The sequence below is a fragment of the Panthera pardus genome, unplaced genomic scaffold (genome assembly GCF_024362965.1).
Source record: "Panthera pardus isolate Hobbes unplaced genomic scaffold, ASM2436296v1 HiC_scaffold_21, whole genome shotgun sequence".
Taxonomy (NCBI): domain Eukaryota; kingdom Metazoa; phylum Chordata; class Mammalia; order Carnivora; family Felidae; genus Panthera; species Panthera pardus.
In genome coordinates, this window is record NW_026526777.1 from 35,884,092 (window position 1) to 35,904,273 (window position 20,182).

At 45.9% G+C, this 20,182-nt stretch overlaps 1 protein-coding gene across 3 annotated transcripts in view; it reads right to left on the reverse strand.

Annotated features, from left to right (window-relative positions):
* Positions 1 to 896: 896 nt before the first annotated feature.
* The window catches only part of IRF6 (interferon regulatory factor 6), a 39,771-nt gene continuing 20,485 nt past the window's right edge, over positions 897 to 20,182 (reverse strand). For all 3 annotated transcript variants that reach the window (XM_053909131.1, XM_019429480.2, XM_019429485.2), the window contains exons 2-9: positions 16,044 to 16,127; positions 15,318 to 15,494; positions 11,037 to 11,241; positions 9,652 to 9,780; positions 7,447 to 7,605; positions 5,982 to 6,374; positions 5,174 to 5,292; positions 897 to 4,063 (exon numbers count right to left, since the gene is read on the reverse strand). In XM_053909131.1, the coding sequence (XP_053765106.1) occupies positions 3,839 to 4,063; positions 5,174 to 5,292; positions 5,982 to 6,374; positions 7,447 to 7,605; positions 9,652 to 9,780; positions 11,037 to 11,241; positions 15,318 to 15,491 (1,404 nt within the window). In that variant the 5' untranslated portion in view covers positions 15,492 to 15,494; positions 16,044 to 16,127 and the 3' untranslated portion in view covers positions 897 to 3,838. The remainder of the gene's footprint in view (positions 4,064 to 5,173; positions 5,293 to 5,981; positions 6,375 to 7,446; positions 7,606 to 9,651; positions 9,781 to 11,036; positions 11,242 to 15,317; positions 15,495 to 16,043; positions 16,128 to 20,182) is intronic.

Genomic DNA, 20,182 nt, shown 5'->3' on the forward strand with positions numbered 1-20,182 from the left:
GGCTCCTGAGGCCAGGCCCTTTCCGGCCAGACAGAAGCCGGCCCGCCCCTCTGAGTAGGAACGGGGAGGGGCGGAAGTGCACGAAGGAAGGCGGGACCTGGTGAAACTAGCAGCCTGTCGTTGCCCTCACGTGGCTTCGCGTCGTGCCCAGCCTGTGTGTTCTTCAGGCTGAGAAGCCTTAGGAGGGAGGGCACGCAACGCAAAGACATCCTTTGATTTGCGTCTGGAGAAATGCGCTTCCCCCCCTCCAAACGAAGCCTATCCCGTGGCAAGCAACATGTTTTACACCTCACCTGTGAGTGGCGCTGCAAAGTTGGTTTACTTTGACCTCCCTAAATGCTAAATTTGAGACGCTGAATTCCTAGAAGTGGCTGCACAAGTGCTGTCCTGCCCAAGATTTGTCATCTCTAAGCAGGGTGTAAAGGGCATGAGCATTATTCACTCTGAACAAAGGTGTGCCAGGCACGATTCTAGGCGCTGGCGCTATTACAACGTACAAAATAGACAAAAACCCCACCTTCCCGGAGCTCAAGTTAGAGGAATTCAATTTCCTGACTTCACATAAGAGCAGAGGTGCAGAGGCTTTTCAATCTGCTCAACAAGAAGAAAGTGTGATTTCGCTGAAGGTTTAACGCTCCTAACTGCCAGCTAAGAATTTCTTGAGAAAGCTCATCTGAGGAAATGGCCCAGACTCCATGCTCCATGGGCGGGACAGATGCAGAGGGAACTGCGGGCTCCTACACTGGACGTTGGCACTCCTGGCTCTACCGTGGCGGGGTCTTCAGCCGGTGAAGAGAGGCAACTATGGAGTAAGGATGAGGCCTGCCAGCATGTAGGAACCCCCAGGCTAACACTGGTCCTTAGCTCAGAAGGAGTCAGAAACAGAGACTAGGAACTAATTTGAGGATTTTTCCTTCGCCATATTTATTTTATTTTCCATGGTGGGTTAGCAATAAATCTGTAAGATGAAAGGCTTCCTTAGTTCATTCATTTATTCTAACAACAAATACAGTTGACCCTTGAACAACCCAGGTTTTAGGGGGTGTACACAGGAGATACTCTGTGTATAACTTTTGACTCTCCCAAAACTTTACGAATAGCCTACTATTGACCAGAAGGCTTTCTGATAATATAAGCAATTAGCACATATTTTTATTATAGCAACATGTATTATATACTGTATTCTTACAATAAAGCTAGAGGAAAAAATGCTAAAAAAATATATGAGAAAATACGTTTATAGTACTCTACTATATCAAAAAACAATCTGAGTATAAATGGGCCTATGCAGTTCAAACTTGTGTTGTTCAAGGATGTTATATTTGAGAACGTACTATGTACCAGGCACTGGCAACAAAGTCCAAGACAAACAGTCCCTACTTTCAGCAATTTTGTAATCGAGCAGGACACAAATGCTGAGCAATTACCAGGGAACAGATTATTCTGCAAAAGGAAGTATAGGATGCTTTGGGAACATAAAACCAGATACCTAATTATATAGGGAAGGAACAGCCCAGATCCAACACTTGCTCCCCCAATTTACCTATAGTGTTGTGTTTTGTTTGGTTTTGAACTTTGAGCTAACCTGGTTTGGTGGGGTGGACAGTGAACAAAAAGAAGAGCTGGTGACACCATCTAATTCCCTTTCCACTCTTGAGCAACGTGGACACAAGGAAGTAGAACACATCAAGAGTGTGTCGCCACTAAAGGAGATAAACACTCTCCCAAGAAAGATACACCTCGTATCTATCAATCCATCGGGACCAGAGAAGGTGAACTGAGGGAGATCAGTGGACAGCACTGCACTCTCCCAGCGTTGTAAAAACAATAGAAAACATGGAAGAAACCAGGCTGTCTCATGAAGACCACATAGAACCACTCATCCATTCCTCTGACATGTTTGTGAATTTTTTATTACAGTCACATACTGGAAGTTTGATCCTTCTTGGCCCTTCAAAACACAATTTTCAACACCTTTGCCAGCTCATATTATCTGGACCCCCAGCTGATGGACAGATTGGCTATTAGCCTCTCCAAGAATAAGGGAAAAGCACTACCCAGATCTAGCAGTTGCCCTCCCAGTTTACCTACAGTGGGTTCTTTTTAACTTTGAGCTGGGCAGGTATAGACAGAGGCAGCCAGACACAAAGACCAAATCCTTCACGTCACCCACTCAACAAAATGATCAAAAAATATAAAGGTTCTATACCTTGCATGTTTTCTAGTTTCTAGAAGCCCAACTTCTGCTCACAGATCAGCACCTGACATTTACCCAGATTTCTCTTGGTCATACTTTAGTAACAGCAGATCCTACTAGGTCCCTTAGAGACCCTAAAACCACAGCTTTAGCATTCTAAATAAGTCCCACTGCCACCTGTGACTGAATTGAGCCTAAGGCTTTTGAAGCTGCCTGACTTTTCAGCTAGCTCAACTTCAGTAGCAAATGGGGGATGGCCTGGTTTAAGTGCAGCACACTAGACAGGGGTTTTCTTATTATGGCCTGGCATGGATAGGCATCAGTATTCAAGAGGATTAGGGGCCTGCAACCAGAGATTAACATCTTGTTCTCCATTTAGGTTTTAGAGTTTCAATTATGCTTGTCTTTTAAAAAAAAAAAAGGTTGGGGGGTAGGACAGAGAGGTCAGGGATGGAGCAAAAGTTAACAGATAAGACCAGTCTGTGGCAGCCATAGTTGCAGTGTTCTACACCATTCTTCACCTGAGTCCTTCACGCCCAGCCACCTCCACAAGAAGGGAGACAAGCAGGTTTGGGCCAGGTGAGCCTTTTGCAGAAGAGCACAGCCTAGTCCTCCTTCACTTTGGCCTTAAAACTGAATACCCCATTTTTCCAACAGCAAAAAATCCAAAGGGTAGTAAAATTGTAAAAGTTTCCAAACAAGAACGAAGTGTCCCTGTTGTAGTCACGAGTTTGTCCTACATGGCCCAGCGCACTCCCAGGTCTTCCTCAAAGAAAAAAAGGAAAAAGAGCTCTATCTTTTCTGAAGAGTACCACTGAGTCATATACTCTTATCTACACCCGCCCCCGCACCCCCCCCCACCCCCACCACAGTGTTATTTGAGTGGTGGCAAGGTAGATACCGGACAACCAATTCTGCACAATCCCTAGGCCTTCTGTTGACAGATTCCCTTTAGAAGCTCAGTTTATGAGGCTTTACTCCACAGACCAGGTGACTTTCAGACTTTGGCACATATTTCTATTTAGATATCAAGCTTGGTTCCTAAGCAACTAGCCAGTTCCCCTCCCTCTCTCTTACCCCGTCAGGGAGCCAAGCTTACTATACTAGCAGAACAGGTCAAACGGTGATCAATCTTGGACAAATCAGTGCTTGAGGGAACTTTAATAAAAGGAAAAAAAATAGTGCTAGAACAATGCAGAAGGGTTCTGTTCCAGGCAGTTTTTTTGCCTTGTACAAGTAGAATGAAGTTATCAGGCCAGAGTTTTAAAGCTGGCATTGTTTCAGGCATTGTTCCGCCCCTTCACTTTACAGTAATGAATCTGAAGCCTAGAGGTTAAATAACTTGGTAGTTCAAGGTCATACCACTGAAGGAGAGGTGCAGCTAGAAGGCTGGTGTCCAAACTCCCAGGTCAAATCTCCTACTACATTACACTAACATGGGGAGGTTTAAAAAAGAAAGGGGGGATATGAAGGGTGATTTTTCCATAAATTAAATCAACTTTAAAAGTCAAGCGTATGTGGAGAGTTGGAGACCATTGTAAGATCGTAAGAAAGAAGAGGTTTAAGAGCTGGTTAAATCTGAATAAAAAATATCCATATGTACAATACTGTAAAAAAAAAAAAAAAAGATGTCGTTCAGGATTACTGGGCTGGCAGGGCAGTGGGTAGTTGCATGCTGGGGGTAGGCTGCATGGGCTGCCAGCTTTCCTGGGTTTGGAGGATGCGGTACAGCTGTTTCAGCTGAGCAACGATGTTATCTTTGATGTCCGGAGTTGAGATCTGCAGGCGGACACTGCCACTGTCAAAGGACCGTGTAAAATCACCAGAAAACATCTCGTAGATCATCCGAGCTACCACCGGAATGACCTGTTCAGGACACAGAGCACACAATTATCTGGTGAAGAAAAGGAATTTTTAAATAGCAGGAGGGGGCGCCTGGGTGGCTCAATCAATTAAGCGTCCAACTCTTGATTTTGGCTCAGGTTATGATCTTGCAGTTTGTGAGTTCGAGCCCCACATCGGGCTCTGTACTGACGGTGCAAATCCTGCTTGGGATTCTCTCTCTCCTCCTCTCTCTCTGCCCCTCCCCCCCACCCTCCCCCTCGTCAAAAATAAATAAATAAAATTAAATAAATAGATAAATGGCAGGAGGGACTCAAGATCGAAGGAAGGACCAGTGAGGCCCTGGAGAAGTCCCAACTCTAATGTCTAGATAAGGGTACACCTCTGAACCATCCTGCCAAAATTCACTCTAGAAGAAAAAAAAAAAAAAAAAACCTGTATGTATCATCATACCACATGCCTAAGCAAACAGCTGCTTATTTAGCAAGACTTTTACCCACATTTCCTCTGTCGCCTTTTTGTACAAATCCAGGGACCAAACCCAAGTGGTCTTGCTGCCACTTATTAGAATAAAGTTACGTTCTTAAAAGGAACTCAGAAGGTTTTTCTAAGGGGCACCTGGGTGGCTCAGTCAGTTGAGCCTCTGACTTTGACTTAGGTCATGATCTCATGGTTCATGAGTCCAAGCCCCACGTCAGGCTCTATGCCTACAGCTCAGAGCCTGGAGCCTGCTTCAGATTCTGTGTCTCCCTCTATCTCTGTCCCTCCCCTCTTCTCTCTTTCTCTCTCAAAAATAAATAAACATTAAAAAATTTTTTTTAAAAAAGGTTTTTCTAAAAGAGATGGAAAGGATTATATCCTTCCCAGCAAGATTCTGATGTCAGTGAGGGAATGAAAGAGAAGATCTTCACTAAATCAGTCACCCACTTTGAGGACCTTGTATTCTCCAGCTTGGCCCTGCTTTAATAGGACCTACTTGGTTCTTGCAAAAAACAAAGCTTGAGTCGGCTACTCTATCTGATGGGATTAAAACCCACATAAGCTGATGGATCTTTGCTCAGCACAACCCTAGTCTTAGGGGCTAAAGCACTGGTAAAAAGGCAAAGAGTCGTTGACACATCCTTATCTCCTCACCTGAACCAAGATGAGTTTCCTTTCCAGGGGCTTCCCATCTGGCCATTCTTCCCCAAAGCATAAATAGATCTCAAATGGCGGCTGCTTCTCTATCTGTCCTTTCTGGTGGGCAATGAGATCTGTAGAAGGTGGAAGAGCAAGTTTGGTGTACTGGGTCCTTCCATATCCACTCAGTTAATACCATATTTTATGCTGTCCAATATGGTGACCACTAGCCACATGTGGCTATTACATTTAAATTAATTAAAATCAAATAGTTCTTTAGTCATATGAGTCACATATGCTCAACGGCCCCATGTGGGCTATAGTGGACAAGACAAATATACAACATTATCATTTCAGAGGGTTCTGTTGGACGTCACTGAACTAGACCTGAGGTTCAAATTATATTGTAAAATCCACATTTCAGTATTCTCCCTAAATTTGTCTGCTTGAATTTGCCACTCAGATATTTCCCAAATGAGAAGAGTATATCTTTTGCTGATTATGATGATGTCACCTTCCAAAGTTAAGGATAAGCTGGTGGCATTTGGTGGTAATGACAAGGCTGTCTCCCTCTTCTGCTATTAAAACAGCCACAACCAACCTAAAAATAGCTTCCAAGTACATAGCTTTGAAGTGGAATGCCCTTCTTTGTTGCCCAGGTCACTTTCAGTTTTCAGCACTAAAGTTCCCTTCTACCTTGACTTCCTCCAGAAGTAGTTTTTTATTAAGATCTTTGCAGATCCAAGAAGGGGGTGGGGAAGGGAAGGAGGAAAACCTTCCAGGGAGCAGTGCCCAACCATCAACCTTCTGAAAAACGACTTACCACTAAGGAATGTTTCCAGACAGAATAGTTTGACCTTCTTTTGTCTCTCAATCAGGTTGGGGGCAACAGGTGATGGGGCACATGGCCCAGACCAGTACACCTTGCACTGGCACAGCCTGATGGCATAAATGGCATGACCGCTGACCTCTAGGATCAGTCCTCTGTCCATGACATCTAGCAGTTTACTGGTGAACAGCTTCTGCTTCTCATTGGTGATGTGCTCTGGACCTGGGAACTTGACCTGCTCCAGGCTGACAGGACCGAAGAGCTCCTCTTGGTCAGGCATGGGACCCAGGTCCCCATAGAAGAGCCGGCAGCCCTGGGGGTTGCTCACCGTCATGGTCTGCCCATATTCCTTCCCACGGTACTGAAACTTGATGTCCAGGTCAGTCACTGCAAGGTGAGAGAGGACAGTGAGAGTCCTGCTCTGCTGCTCGGCCTGTCTATCCTTGAGACTCATGCAAGTCCATCAAGATCAGGCCAGTTTTCAACCAGCATTCAGGAAGGTCACTGCCATAGTTATCCTTCCTGTAATAAAGGGAGACATCAACCTATTCCTGGAATATTCAGTCAAAAGGCTGCCTTAAAGCAGACAGTTCAAGGTCCATGTATACTATCTCTGTTTAATCATCACACCCTAAGGGCTAGAATTTCTCCAGGCAGACTTCTGGGGCCAGTCTCCTCACTTATACTGACTTAAGTCTTCACATCAGGAAGCATTGGAAAGAGCTAAAAACCAAAGTATCTGGTTTGTGCCACATTTTTGGCTCATTTTTAAAGAAATTATCCCAGAGGAATAATAAAAAATACCAATCCATCTTCTGAAAACATATGAGCACACTCTGTGGATCTGTTCTAACAATTTATCATTAAAGGACACAGTTCACAGCAAAGTAAATTTTCACTCATCAAACCTCCATTGAACCTTATAGATCTCATCAAAGCTATTAGCCTCTTGGACAAAATGCTAGCACCTGCATCCCCACCCCCCACCCCATCCCCACTACCACCATGTACACTGTGAAAGGGAGATGGGACAATGACATTGCTTCTTCATTGAGATCAATTTGTGTTCAATTCAGAAACATTTTCTCCCACTCAGCAGCCCCTCAAATTCTAAGAGCCTTCTTTATTGAATCCATGTTAATTCATCTTCTTATTCCACAACTGGCCTTGTCCCCAGATCTCCTAGCCAAACTGATTAACCTAGGCTTTCTACCCACCTAAGAGGTGAGTAGCCTAGAGCTGCAATGAATCAGAGCACTCCCATGGGCAAGTAGATATGAACTGATGTTTCTTTACTTCTTCCCTGGTGACTCATCAGCCAGCCAGGAACCAGACAGAGGCTGCCTGGAGGATAGGTAGCTACTCTATACATGGCAAATAAATGGAAGCAGAAGGTGGGGCAGGGAAGGGACTATAACAGGAGCTAAAGACCCAACTAGAAAGATCAAGGCTCACTTACTGGGGAGAGAGCTGATCCACAGCTCTGGAGAGCTATAGAAAGGCTGTATGGGTGCCTGGGGTACTTCCATTTCCAGAGGTTCAGTTTTAGGCCACACTGCTTCAGGGCTGCAGTTACCCACACTGCAGTTGCCCACACTGGCTGGTGCCATGGGAGAACCTAGAACAGAAGGATGCGGGTGAGCAGGCAGGGGTACCACATACGTACATCACCTGGTCTGAGGCTCTAAAACCTAACAAGGTCAACAGACAAGAGTCAAACACTGGACTATAACTTGGCGTGGCAGCAACCCATCAATGAATGATTCGCACAACTAACATGATAATAAGGTTCCCCTCCTTCTTCTGCTTCCTAATCGTATTAGTTCTCCCATAAACTCATCGTTCAGAAAACCTGCATTTGTTCATGATTAACAGACATGTGAGTCTTCTCTGGGGTTAAATTAGAATGGGCATGAATGAGAGGCTCCCTGTTGCAGATTTCGACCCCAGCAATTAAGTAGGAGTTGGCTGTCTTCAATACAATGAACTCAACTGAATTAATTGATTAGTTTTCAGTGTATAGAAATTCCATTAAAAACAAACAAATACTTTCAGATACACAAAACATCTGAAAGGATACCCCAAAACCTGAAAGGATCTCTTTCCTCCAGGGAAGCTGAGCAGGAGGTTCAGAGACAGAAAGGAGGGAAAACCTTTTAACTGATTACCTTTGTAATAATCAATAAATTGATTCATTTGTACCATCATGAATTTTAAACCACGTAAGACCACTATTTATTCAAAAGCATCTAGTCAAAGCTTTTTAAGAAAGATAGTGAAACACCCATCCTATTTTCCTGCTCTTGGCAGAGTTGACTCACTCCAAAGTCTACAGATTTCTCCTCCTAGCCTCACCTCTTAGGCATCTATCCTTCAACAATTCTTCCTCTGCCGAACAGCTCTGAAATCATAGAAGTTAATGTTTCTTTGACCCTTTGTGCACAAGCCTGGTTAAATCTATGTACCCATTTTACTTTTTTGTTTTTAACAGACATCCCACATCTTCCCAAAAAGGATCCAAGGCAGCCCGTTACATAAGGCCACACAACTTTAGTTTAGTAAAATATGAGCAGAAATAGGAAATCAAGATCCTGGAAATAGGTTGCATCCTTTTCAGGGGTAAGAATAATAGAATAAGTCAGTCAAGGATTTGGGAAAGGATCTCACATCTCCAGGTATCCAACTCAAATCACTAAGTGGGAATGTAGCACGTGGCAAAACGGACCATGAAAAAGCTCAATGATATTTTTCTTTACTCATCACTTGGTTGTAAAGATATAAATGGCAGGTTAAGTGAAGGAGGGCAAGTGAACAGAAAATAAGGGTTGTTTCTTGATTCTCAAAGGTAAGGGAATCACCTAGAGTAGGGTACTCCAAAAGAGCAAAGGAACCATCTCGATATATTAAATTCTCTAAATGGCACAAGTATCTCATTTGATCTATAGCAGCCAGATGGAATTAGAAAGGCAGTGACAAGCTTCTGAACTAAATGCATAGCATTTGCTCCTAGTCAAATGGACAGGCCAAGTGAAGATGCTGAAAAGCAATTCACCTCATGTTTGAGCTTCTTCAGAATGTGCAGTGGCAGAGTCACGACCTACCTTGTCACAGTGACCTTCCAATCTCTCATTTTTCCTGGGAAGCTGAATTCAAAAAGTCCATAAAGGAAGCAAAAAATCTCCTGCAGATAAATTCTAGCAAACCCTAGTATTAAGAGATGTAGAAATCACAAGATTCTCATGATATAGCCCTAGCAAAGCAGACCCTGTTAAGAAAGTGACACAAAATTCATAGCAAGAGAAATAGTGAAAGAGTTTGCCTACAATTCATAAAAATGGTATCTGCTGCACTGGGGCTTAAGGAAAATTAGTGAAATTTATAACTGATGTATTTGTATATGGGATTGAGAACGGATTTGAATTTTTAATTTCTCTGAATTATGTGTAAGATTCAGATGTTCTCTAGGCCTGGAAGCCACCCTCTGGGATAACTGGGCCAGCAGAGTTCCTTTGTCTATGACCCCTACTTGCTAATGGACCAGCAGCTTGGCCACAGGACCTGGTCACTGCTCCCGGTGCCGTGGGGGCCGAGGGGTCAGCAGTTGCAAAGGCAAAGCCTCTTCCATCCTCCTCACTCTTCTGTACCACCTATCACACCCACTCACCATTGATGTTCAGGAAGGGGAAGGTGTCCTGGATGGGAACATGGTGCTGTGACTGGTCAAGCTCATCTTCCTCATCTTCTTCATCTACATCATTATCCTTCTCATCCCAAGGAGCAGATCCAGTGGATCCTACCCGAGAAACAGACACACAAGCCGCCAAGTGAGCCACTCAGGTTGCACTACCATCCTTGCTGCTGATCCACTGTCCATATTAGGTACTGTTAGTACAGAGGTTCCCCGGGTTCAGTGTGCTCCCTCCACATCCTAGCCAAAAAGAATGGGAACCAAAGCTGTATTAACCTCTGGCTCCAACTCCTATTGAGCCCTAACATGAGCTCTCTTCCCCTCCCCTACTTTTAGGACCTGCACGCCCTACTCCCCTTTCCTAGAAATCTCTTAATTCCTACTTTTGCTACACATTAACATCGCTTTTAAGGACTCAAGAACACTAACTTCTCTCCTTTAAGCTTAAAGCGAGGACAGATGCTTCCCTCTTGGCAGGGGCTCACTAGATTCATTGGAGGACAAGTCTAAATTGTCTGGCCTTTAGTTGGTGCTTGCCAGGCATTGGGTAAACAGGAGGATCAGGTGATATTCGCTTAGAAAAAGTATCCTACAAATTAAATAATCACTCATCCAACATTTACAGAGAACTTAATAGCTTTTAAATGTCATGTCAGTTGAGTCTTAACAATAGTCTTTGAAGTAGGCAGGAAAGATGAGAACCCAGATTTTACCATTGAAGAAACTGAGGCTCAAAGTTCATATGACTTGATTCGATGTTTCACAAGGAGCAAAGTGATAAGAGCCAGGTTCAGAATTCAAACCTCCTAAGGTTTAATTCCTCTATCTTCAAAACTACTTGACCTCTCCTCTCAGTGTTGAGTCCCAAAGGAAGCTCTTCCTACAGTAGGAATCTACATAGCCTCTATATTCTAATGCTTTAAGCAGTCAGGCTAGTGACTATTCCCCTAAGTGAACAAGAAGATTTTGTTGTCTTTACATCTTTTGTTCTCTGGGTCCTTCCTAGGGAAAGGCCTTCTTGCTTTTCCAATCTTAAACTTTGTAAGAGATTTGCAAGTCAACTATCTCTTTTTTATTTAAGTTTTTTAAATGTTTGTTTATTTTTGAGAGAGACAGAGCACAAGCAGGAGAGGGGCAGAGAGAGAGGAAGACACAGAATCAGAAGTGGGCTCCAGGCTCTGAGCTGTCAGCACAGAGCCCGACACAGGGCTTGAACTCATGAGCCATGAGATCGTGACCCGAGCTGAAGTCCAACACTTAATCCGACTGAGCCACCCAGGCGCCCCCAACTATCTCCTTAAGAGCCTAGCCCAGAACCTGGTTCACTATCCCCCCCGTCTCCCCAGCAGCTGGGGCCTCACCTGGGTTAATGATTGACCCCTGAGGCTGGGGGATGTCACACACTTGATATATCTTCACTGGGTTCATGGGCACTTCCTTGGTGCCATCATACATCAGGTTGAATTCCCTGCTCTTGTTGAGAGCACAGCGGAGCTGGGCCTTCCATTTAGCCGGGTCAGGGTCATCCACTCCTTCCTGGTACTTCCCAGTCTCCACAGCCCAGGCCTGAAGAATAGGAAACTGTAGTGAATGCCTGCTGTTGCCCAGTACAAAGTGTACTCACCCTCTCCCATACAGACACACGCGCACACACACCCCTGCCTTGCTGCCCCACCATCCCAATCCCAATTTAGAGAGCCTGCAGCAGGAAACACCATCCTCAGGACCAGGCAAAGCAGGGCCTGAGGGAAATTAAGCCATAAGTAAACACAATCTTTTGAAAGGAGGAGCCTCATCTCAAGTGTTGATGCCAGCACCACCTGTCAATAGTGGCTGTAACAAGGGTTGAAAATAAAGAAAAGTCTGGAAAAAAATACAATTCACTCTTGAACACTATAGGGGTCAGGAATACTGACTCCTTGCACAGTCAAAACTCCACATACATTTTTAATTTTTTTTTATTTATTTTGAGAAAGAGATAGAGAGCGAGTGGGGAAGGGGGCAGAGAGAGAGAGAGAGAGAGACAGACAGACAGACAGACAGACACACAGACAGACAGAATCCCAAGCAGGCTCTGCACTGTCAATGCAGAGCCCAGTGAAGGGCTCAAACTCATGAACCATGAGACCATGATCTGAGCCGAAATCAAGTCAGACACTTAACCGACTCAGCCACCCAGGTGCTCCAAAAATCCACACATATAATTTTTGACTCCCCAAAACTTAACTACTACTAGCCTCCTGTTGACCAGAAGCCTTACTGGTAACAGTCGATTAACACATATTTTGTATATCATATGCTGTATTACAATGAAATAAGCTAGAGAAAAGACATGCTAGTAAGAAAATCATAAGAAAAGTACACAGTACTGTATTTGTCAAAAAAAAAAAAATGCCCATATAAGCGGACCTGCACAGTTCAAACCCATATTGTTCAAACGTCAACTGTATACACCAAAATGCTAGTGGTAACTTTGGCTAGCAGGACTTCAGGTAAAATTTTTTGGCTTATTTGTTTTGACATTAATTACTTACAAGACAAAAGGAGATGGCATGTGATATGAAGAGTTTGGCCTTGCTGTTCCCTCCCCCCTACATCCTTCAATCTGATGCTTAAATAATTGTAGAAAACAAGTACCTTTAGGAATAAGAGCCTGTAGGAGGACAGGAAGCACACTCTGGGAGTTCAGCTGAACATTGAGGGCCTCATTCAGCTGACCCCATGTCCTAGTAAACCCCCACCCCCTGCCCTTCCCTAGTTCCTCAAAGTCCCACTTCACTGGAAATACTTTGCTGCAAACACCAGGGGCTGGTGGCATGAGCTAAAACCACTTTGGCTCCTCCTCTCTGGTTTTCAGTTTCCAGGTCCAATGGCATGTCTGTTTCCACTCACGGGATATCCACTCTCCCCGGCTGCTAATACAGTCTCAGATCTCTATGCTTTCTTCAGGACATCACGTTCTGATGCAGAGAAGGGGGATGTCATTAGCAGAGTAGTCAAGATCAGGAAGCACACACCAACTTGTTCAAGTGGACAGGGCACACGTCCAGTCCCAACTCTCTGCCTCTGCTTCTGACCTCAAGCTGAAATGGAAACGTCCTGCCCCATCCTTTGAGATCTCTGATCTCCCTCAGTCCCTCCCTGCAGAACCTGACCATCATGAGGAAGTTTCTTCCAAAACTAATTTAAATCCTTCTCTTCTAATTCCGGCTCACTTCTTACCATTTCCTCAGGCTTGGGGGCACCTGCATTTGTTTCGCACTATAGGATGAAGAGGTCTGCCCTAGGTGGCTGCACTGGCACCATTCCATACAGCTCCCCACAGGGGATTTCAACTTCATCCATCCCTAGGGTCTGGGAAGCACATCTCCAGTTGTGCCTGACTGCTGCCTCGCCACATTTACCTTTCCGTTTATTTGATCCCCTGTGCATTCTCCCACTCTGGCCCCACCCAGCTGGCGTGGACTGTGCTGACTTTGGCATGGGTCTTCAAGTTTCTGTGGCTCCCTAAATCCCTGCCCCTCCATGGAGAGCAGCCAGACTAACCCAGAAGCGCTGCCCCAGCCTTACTGCTCACAACACAGACATTCTTCCTCAGGACCCACTCAGAAGGTTCAGAGGGCCAGGGCTGATGCAGCAGAACACAGTACCAGACACGTGGCATTCACTGGGATTTATAAACATGACTTACTCAAACCCATTCTGAGTCTTGCTTCTGACACTCGGGTCACGGTGGAGGTCCCTATTCCCCTTCCAGAAATGGAAGTAACCTCTGTATTTTGATGGTAATTCACTATTTCTCCCCATGCATTATTTCACTCAATTCTCATGACAATCCTCTGAGGCAGGCAAGACTGGTTTCGTCTCCATTTTACCAAAGGGGAAGCTAAAACCCAAAGAGACTATGTGACTTGTTCAAGACCATATGTGCAATTGATAGTAGTAGGATTTGAAATCAGATCTTCCAATTCCTGGCCAGAATGAGGTAGTATGGTAATGGGGGAGCAGATAGGCTTGAGTTCAAATCCAGGCCACACCCATTATTGGATGTGTGATTCTGGCAAATTATTAGTCCCCCCTGAGACTCAGCCTCTGCATCTACAACATAAGAGGAATACCCCCCCTTACAGAGTTCCTGAGAATTAAATGAGATAATGGGCACCCATTTAATGCTAGCACCCCGCTGCTTCCCCCTCCCCCCACACAACCTGCCCAAGGCCTGTCAGAGCTTGGGATGGGTGAAAGCACCCTCACTCTTCTCCTGACTTAAAGGCCCTCCCTGACTATTCCACAAGCAGAGATACAGATATAAATAAGACAAGCTTCCTGCAGCCACTTTTTTCTCAAGCCCGAAGCACACAGATTGCTCTCGTGAATAGGGCTTTCAGGAACCAGCCTCTTCCCCCATGGCCAGCCACCCCCAGCCACCAACAGCAAATCCAGTTTCAGACCGAGGCCACAACCACAAGTCAGCTGGGCCAGGGCAGGTCAATTCCCCCCTCAATGCTGACTCCAGCAATTGGTACTGGTTTCAAGATGTCTTCCCTACCATTTTCATACCGTTATTTAATTGGTAAATTAAAAGTGCTCCTTTACTTTCTTTCTAAGCACTCTCAGACCAATTTTCTCTCCACTACTTGGGTCTATACCTGATATAACTGAGTTGGGAAACATCTCTCAGATGGCTCTCCTTTGAGGGGCGAGCCCACCTTTTCTGATCCAATCTCAGCAAGAACTTGGGGTGTCACTCTTGAGGAGGCCCAGCGTAAGGACCGGATTTCCTTCTGACTTCCAGCTTAGAGAGGGAAGAAGAGGCTAAACTCACTTCTCTGTGACTTGGAGAGGCGGGAACTTAAGCCAGCAGCTGACACGGAAGACTGGCCAGCACAGAGCAGTTGGTCTGGAGCAGAGGCACGGGCTCCAGAGTTACAAACAACATAACACTCCTTCCCACACCCAGCTTCCCACCTACGTCTGTCTTAAGTCAAGCTTTGGCTTCATGAGATTTTGTAAAATGCCAGTGATTAAATCTGGTTTTAAGTAAAACAATTCTCATATCAGGTATTTTTTATTTAAGAAAACATATTTGTAGAATAAAAGCTTGCACTATATCATCTCTCATTTTTTTAAGCAGAGGTGATGGGTGGGGTAAGGGATTTTAATACCAAAAGAAAAACTTGCAAAGAACCCTCTACACCCATCCTACGGTCTATGTTAGGAGCCTGCTAACACTCAGTAGTTCTGTCCTGGGTTGGAGAGCCGTCCCCGGCCCAAGCACCTCTCTCCATAGCAAGAACCCTGAGTGAATGAAGAACAATAGTTATTTGCTGACCCTGGGAGCTTTTGGAACAACCCCATCAGTCCAATCATTTGTAGTTTAGCCAACTGCACCTGGGATCTTTTGGGATGTGAGTCGAGCTCCTCCGACCAATGGGAAAGAATAAACGGCCTCAAACATTATGGACATGCCCCAGCAGGAGAAATTACTACGCCTAAGTTTGGGCACCCCCTTCATAAACATTCTCTCTGATGCAGGAGCATCTGGATCTAGTGTATCCCCATGCCAAAATAGAAAACAGAACAACCGAAAACATCCACATAGGTCTGACAGAACCGGTCCGATGGTAGAAGAAGTCCTTTACCTTGAAAATGGTATTTTCCTCCTCTTGTTGGGGGCTATGCCGGGTGGCATGTTTCCAGGGAATCTGGAAGCGCTTGGAGTCCCTGTGTAGCCAGATGAGCCCGGGGTACAGGCCACTATCCACCTGGGCCACCAGCCAGGGCTTCAGCCGAACTCTGCGGGGGTGGAGGGCCATGATCTGGGTGGAGGGGTAAAGAGTAGAGAGCGCAGGAGAATTAGGCCAGCCTCTGGGAACTTTTCCCAGCCACTGTTCCCGTATGATAGAGCTACAGTTTCATTAGATTACAGCAAAGAAACTAAATATGGGAATGTACTGTGCCAGGTAAGGAAGAAAAGAAAAGAGGTTAAAAGGTCCTTTTGATTCTTATTCCAAAGCCATTTATGCTTCATGTTCTAGCCAAATCAGACTTATCATGTAAGTGGATCACATTTCTTCTATTTAAATCCTGAAGCAGAAAAAGAAAAAAGATGATGTCACCCCTGCTGGAACACAGTCCTTCCTGAAGAACCAAGGGCTCTTGGAATTGCTCTTTTCAATCTCATCTCAGGAAAAGGAAGAAAAAAAGGTATGGAAACAGCAAAGATACAGGGCAAGAATTTGAAGCACACCCTCTTTTTCAACAAGAGAACTAAAGGCGAGTGGGGAATATATTAGGAAGAAATGACCCCATTGTGGTGAGAGAGAAGTAGACAAGGGGCAGGTCCTGGTTCCAACATCCTCACTTACAGAGATGAGCAGGCAGTGTCTCCACGGGGTTCTGAAGAGCTGGACCTCAGGTCAGCTTCCTTTTCTCTGGACCACCCAAAGACTCTGGAGCAAGAAAAAAGGGGTCTGAGTTGGTTATCAACAGGACAATCCAGTGGCTGGGAGAATACTAGGGAACATGGGAGACAAAGGCTCTGAGGACCCTTTCTTGCACCTGAGTCCAGAAAAGTCCAGGAGCCCTAGAATAATCAAATGCTACAGTTCCTAAACTTAGGCTGCTAACCACAATCATAAGACAGGCTCTGTTCTGCTCAGGCAGCCTCCTCCACCTGGGTCTGTTTGTCTCCACACGAAGGCTAGAGTGACCTCTTTGGTTGCAGGAGCTGGCCTGGGTAAAGTCTGCAATTGATTCTCATAAAAATACACGGGCACAGCAGATAACATTCGGCAGCAGCCAGCACTCACAGCAGGAAACAAAGGCCTGCCCAGATTGGGTGTCTTTAGGAAAGACTAGTCAGTCACTAGAGACTTGTTTGCTTGGGATGTTGTGTTTAGACTTTTTGGGTGTTCTCATCTTACTTTGTTTTTACTTCAGGTGAAAAAGGGAGGCCTGCAAAATAGCGTTCACTCAACAAATATGTGTTCATCAGCTACTGTGTGTCCAGCACTATGTCCGTTAAAAAGCACATAGTTTTCCTCAGACTCCCTGAAGAAACCCACATTGGAAGTGCTCAAGCCCCACAGTGGCCTGAGGAAACGAAGATAAATAAGCCACCTTCACACCCAGGAAGATCCCCACCTGGATCACAGTTCAGAAACCAAACCAGTTGAGTCAGCTGAAGGCTCCCACTCAGAGGAGCTTAGCTGAGGGGGTGGCCTCAGCCACCACTTCCTTCCCCAGCCAGACACCCAACAAACAGGGAAAACCCAAACCAACTCAGCTTCTGGCACTTTAAGAGCAAGGCAGGACCTGCTCTCACCTGAGCCTTCTGACCCAATTAACAAGTCCTGCAACTGAAACCTTCCCCCTGGGAGCACAGCTCACAGTGGGCAGGCAAGGTTGGCATGCAGTATTCAACTGTCCCCCGCCCCATCCCCATGTTGTTGGCCATGGTTTTGGAAGGGCAGCAAGTCAAGCCACCAAACCGGGGAGAACATTTACCTTATAAGGAGTAGAGAATGCATATTCTCCTAAGGGCAAGTTCTACCTTCTCCTCCTCAGTCCCAGGCTACTGGAAAGGGGATGGGGCAAGGAAAGGACGAATAGGGACATGGGCGACACGGTGGTCAACCCTGCAAGGAACTTTTGCAGTACCAGTAAATGCTGGGTCTATGCTTGTCAGACATGTGAAATCTCCTTCTGGATGGACTTTGAAGAAAAGGGCTTATCCTAGCTGATTGACAGCTCATCAAGAAAAAATTAAAGCAACGGAGCCAACATGGGGAACTGCACATAGTGATAGGGAAGGAGAAGCAGCCACCCATAGAGATGGATTATTAAGATCTAGAGTCCTGGGTTCTCAACATTCTCTCAAGATGGCACCACACATGAGCAACCCCGCCCCAGCCTGCCTTCCTCCGTGCCCCACCTCCCTCACTGCTAACCCTCTCCACCTTCTGGAAGTCAGCCAAGATCTCCTTTACCTGCCACCCAGTAACTAAGACTCTAAACACTGGCAGAGAAGGAAAAGCTGGAAGCAACCAAAATAACAGAGGAAAATGGCTAATTCACAGGCTGCAATATTAAGCAGTCATTAACAACGGGACGTCTGAAGAATTTTTATTGGATCTGGGGAAATGTTTACAACATGAAGTTAAGGGAGAAAATACAGCATACAATATTGACTGTAGACTAGTATCTTCACCTTGTAACATAACATGCACTTGGGTACTTAGGCACATACACACATAATTTAAAAAAGGAAAAGATAATACATCAATGTAACAAGATATTCACAATGGTTACCTGGTGATGGGATTATGAGTGAATTTTATACTTGCTCATATACTTGTGTATATGATTCACATTTTCCTACAATGACATGTTTCAATTTATGATAACAATAATAAAAAAGCTACAAGTAATATCTTTTCAACCAAAAAAAAAAATATTAGCTTAGGAAGCTAAGACATTTCTTGGCCCCTGGAAGGTATAAAAGATGATGTTCTTCAGCTAATGAGAGCACGGTACCAACAATCCTTCATATCTACACTGACTTTACAAAGTTTACATACACTTTTATTTACCGTGTTTGACTTCATCCTCATGATCAGGAAGTGGCATGTATTATCATCCCCATTAAAAAAAAATTTTTTTTAACATTTATTTATTTTTGAGACAGAGAGAGAGAGAGAGAGAGAGAGAGCATGAACAGGGGAGGGTCAGAGAAAGAGGGAGACACAGAATCCGAAACAGGCTCCAGGCTCTGAGCTGTCAGCACAGAGCCCAACGCGGGGCTCGAACCCACGGACCGCGAGATCATGACCTGAGCCGAAGTCGGAGGCTTAACCGACTGAGCCACCCAGGCGCCCCTCATCCCCATTTTATAGCTGGGTTAACTGAGACCCAGAAAAGTGCTTTATCTGGGGCCTGGACCCACCACTCCTCATCAGAGTGTGCTGTACTGAATCTTGCCACTAACCCTGCCTTCCAAGTCCCTCCCTTCTTCTACACACTAAGAGAGTAAACCAAAAACATTAACAAGATCCCAGCAGCACGAAGGGCCAAGGAAGTGGTTAGGGAGAAGACTGCATGACACCCGCCACCAAACACACCTAAATCAGAGTTCTCTTCCAAAACATTCTCAGCGCCCAAATCTCAATGCCCACAGAAACTTAGCCTAGCTGAAGTCAGCCCTAGTATCTCCAGCTGCCATCACAGTGAAATTCAAGGCCTGTGTCTCCAATAGGTATTTGACCAGCCAAAGAACAAAGATGCTAACCCATCCACTCCCCTCATGCTGGGCATCCAGCTGGGATACTTTCAACCTCCCTCAGGCACTAATTCTCCTCTCTCACACCCCCATTCCAGGGAGCAGGCCCTCTATAAACACCCCCACTGCCACCTCTGCAGCCCTTCCCCAGACGAGTTTCCAAGGGCAGCACTACCTCAAAGTATAGATTCGAGATTGGGCTGTCAATGGTTTGGCTCAGAGTGAAAACCATTTGCCAGGGAGTCCTGCTTTTTTTCCTTCCCCTGCAGGGAACCGAACGCCATCTTCCCAGTTCCCCAGCCTTTCTTCCCTTTAGTTTAGCCCTGCTTAGGGGTAAATTCTGTGCCATAATTCCCATGCCCTTCCTCCCTGCTGGATTGAAGTTGGGGGCTGGTGAGATGGTGCTGCTGTTATGTGTTATGCACACATCTAACCCTAAACTACTCTCCTGGGTCAGCACCAACTCCTACTCAAGCGCCTTCTCCCTCTCCCTTCCCTGGCTTCCACTTTTGACATCCACCAGGAGAGCAGGGTCGGGACAGAGGTGACCCCTTCATTACAAAGCAGGCTCCCCGGAAAGAGTGGCACCCGGGGCCTCCTTTCCAGTTGGGCCTGGGAGACTTTCCCCAGTTTTCCACACCCACCCTCCATCCCCTTGGGCAAAGAGGGCCTCACCCCCAGAGCAACCACGCCCTGCACCACCCTCCCCAACACCAAGCTTGGCTACTTGGAAAGTCAGTGGTGTCTCCCAGGCCCAAGGCGAGGGGCCTGGCTGCACTAAACAAATTCAAAGAGAAAAAACAAACTGGCTAAAACGCCTGGCCGCCCCCATCTCCATTTCCCCAAACACCCACCAGGACCAAGGGCCCGCAGGCCTCGGAAATCCCCTTTGGGACACTGGGGCCGGCGGCCCAGCGAGCTGGGCCTCCACCGGAGGGGTGGAGGCGACGTAGCTCTATCCTCTGGTGGGTGGATAAGGGCCGAGAGCGGCACGCTCCAGTAGGGCAGGGAGGGAAAGGGAGTAGAGAGAAGTGTGGGGTCGGGAGGGGCCCCGTACTCCAGGGTTAGGACCGCCCAAAATCTACCTAAAGCAGGGCGACAAGCATCCAGCCCCTGAGAGTCCGCCCCCCAAACAAACAGATGTCTTCAAGCAAGGTTCCTAACCCCACAAATTCTGGGGCGGGTGTGTCCCCAGCCCCCTACCCCCAAAACTAGTGTTCAGAAGTT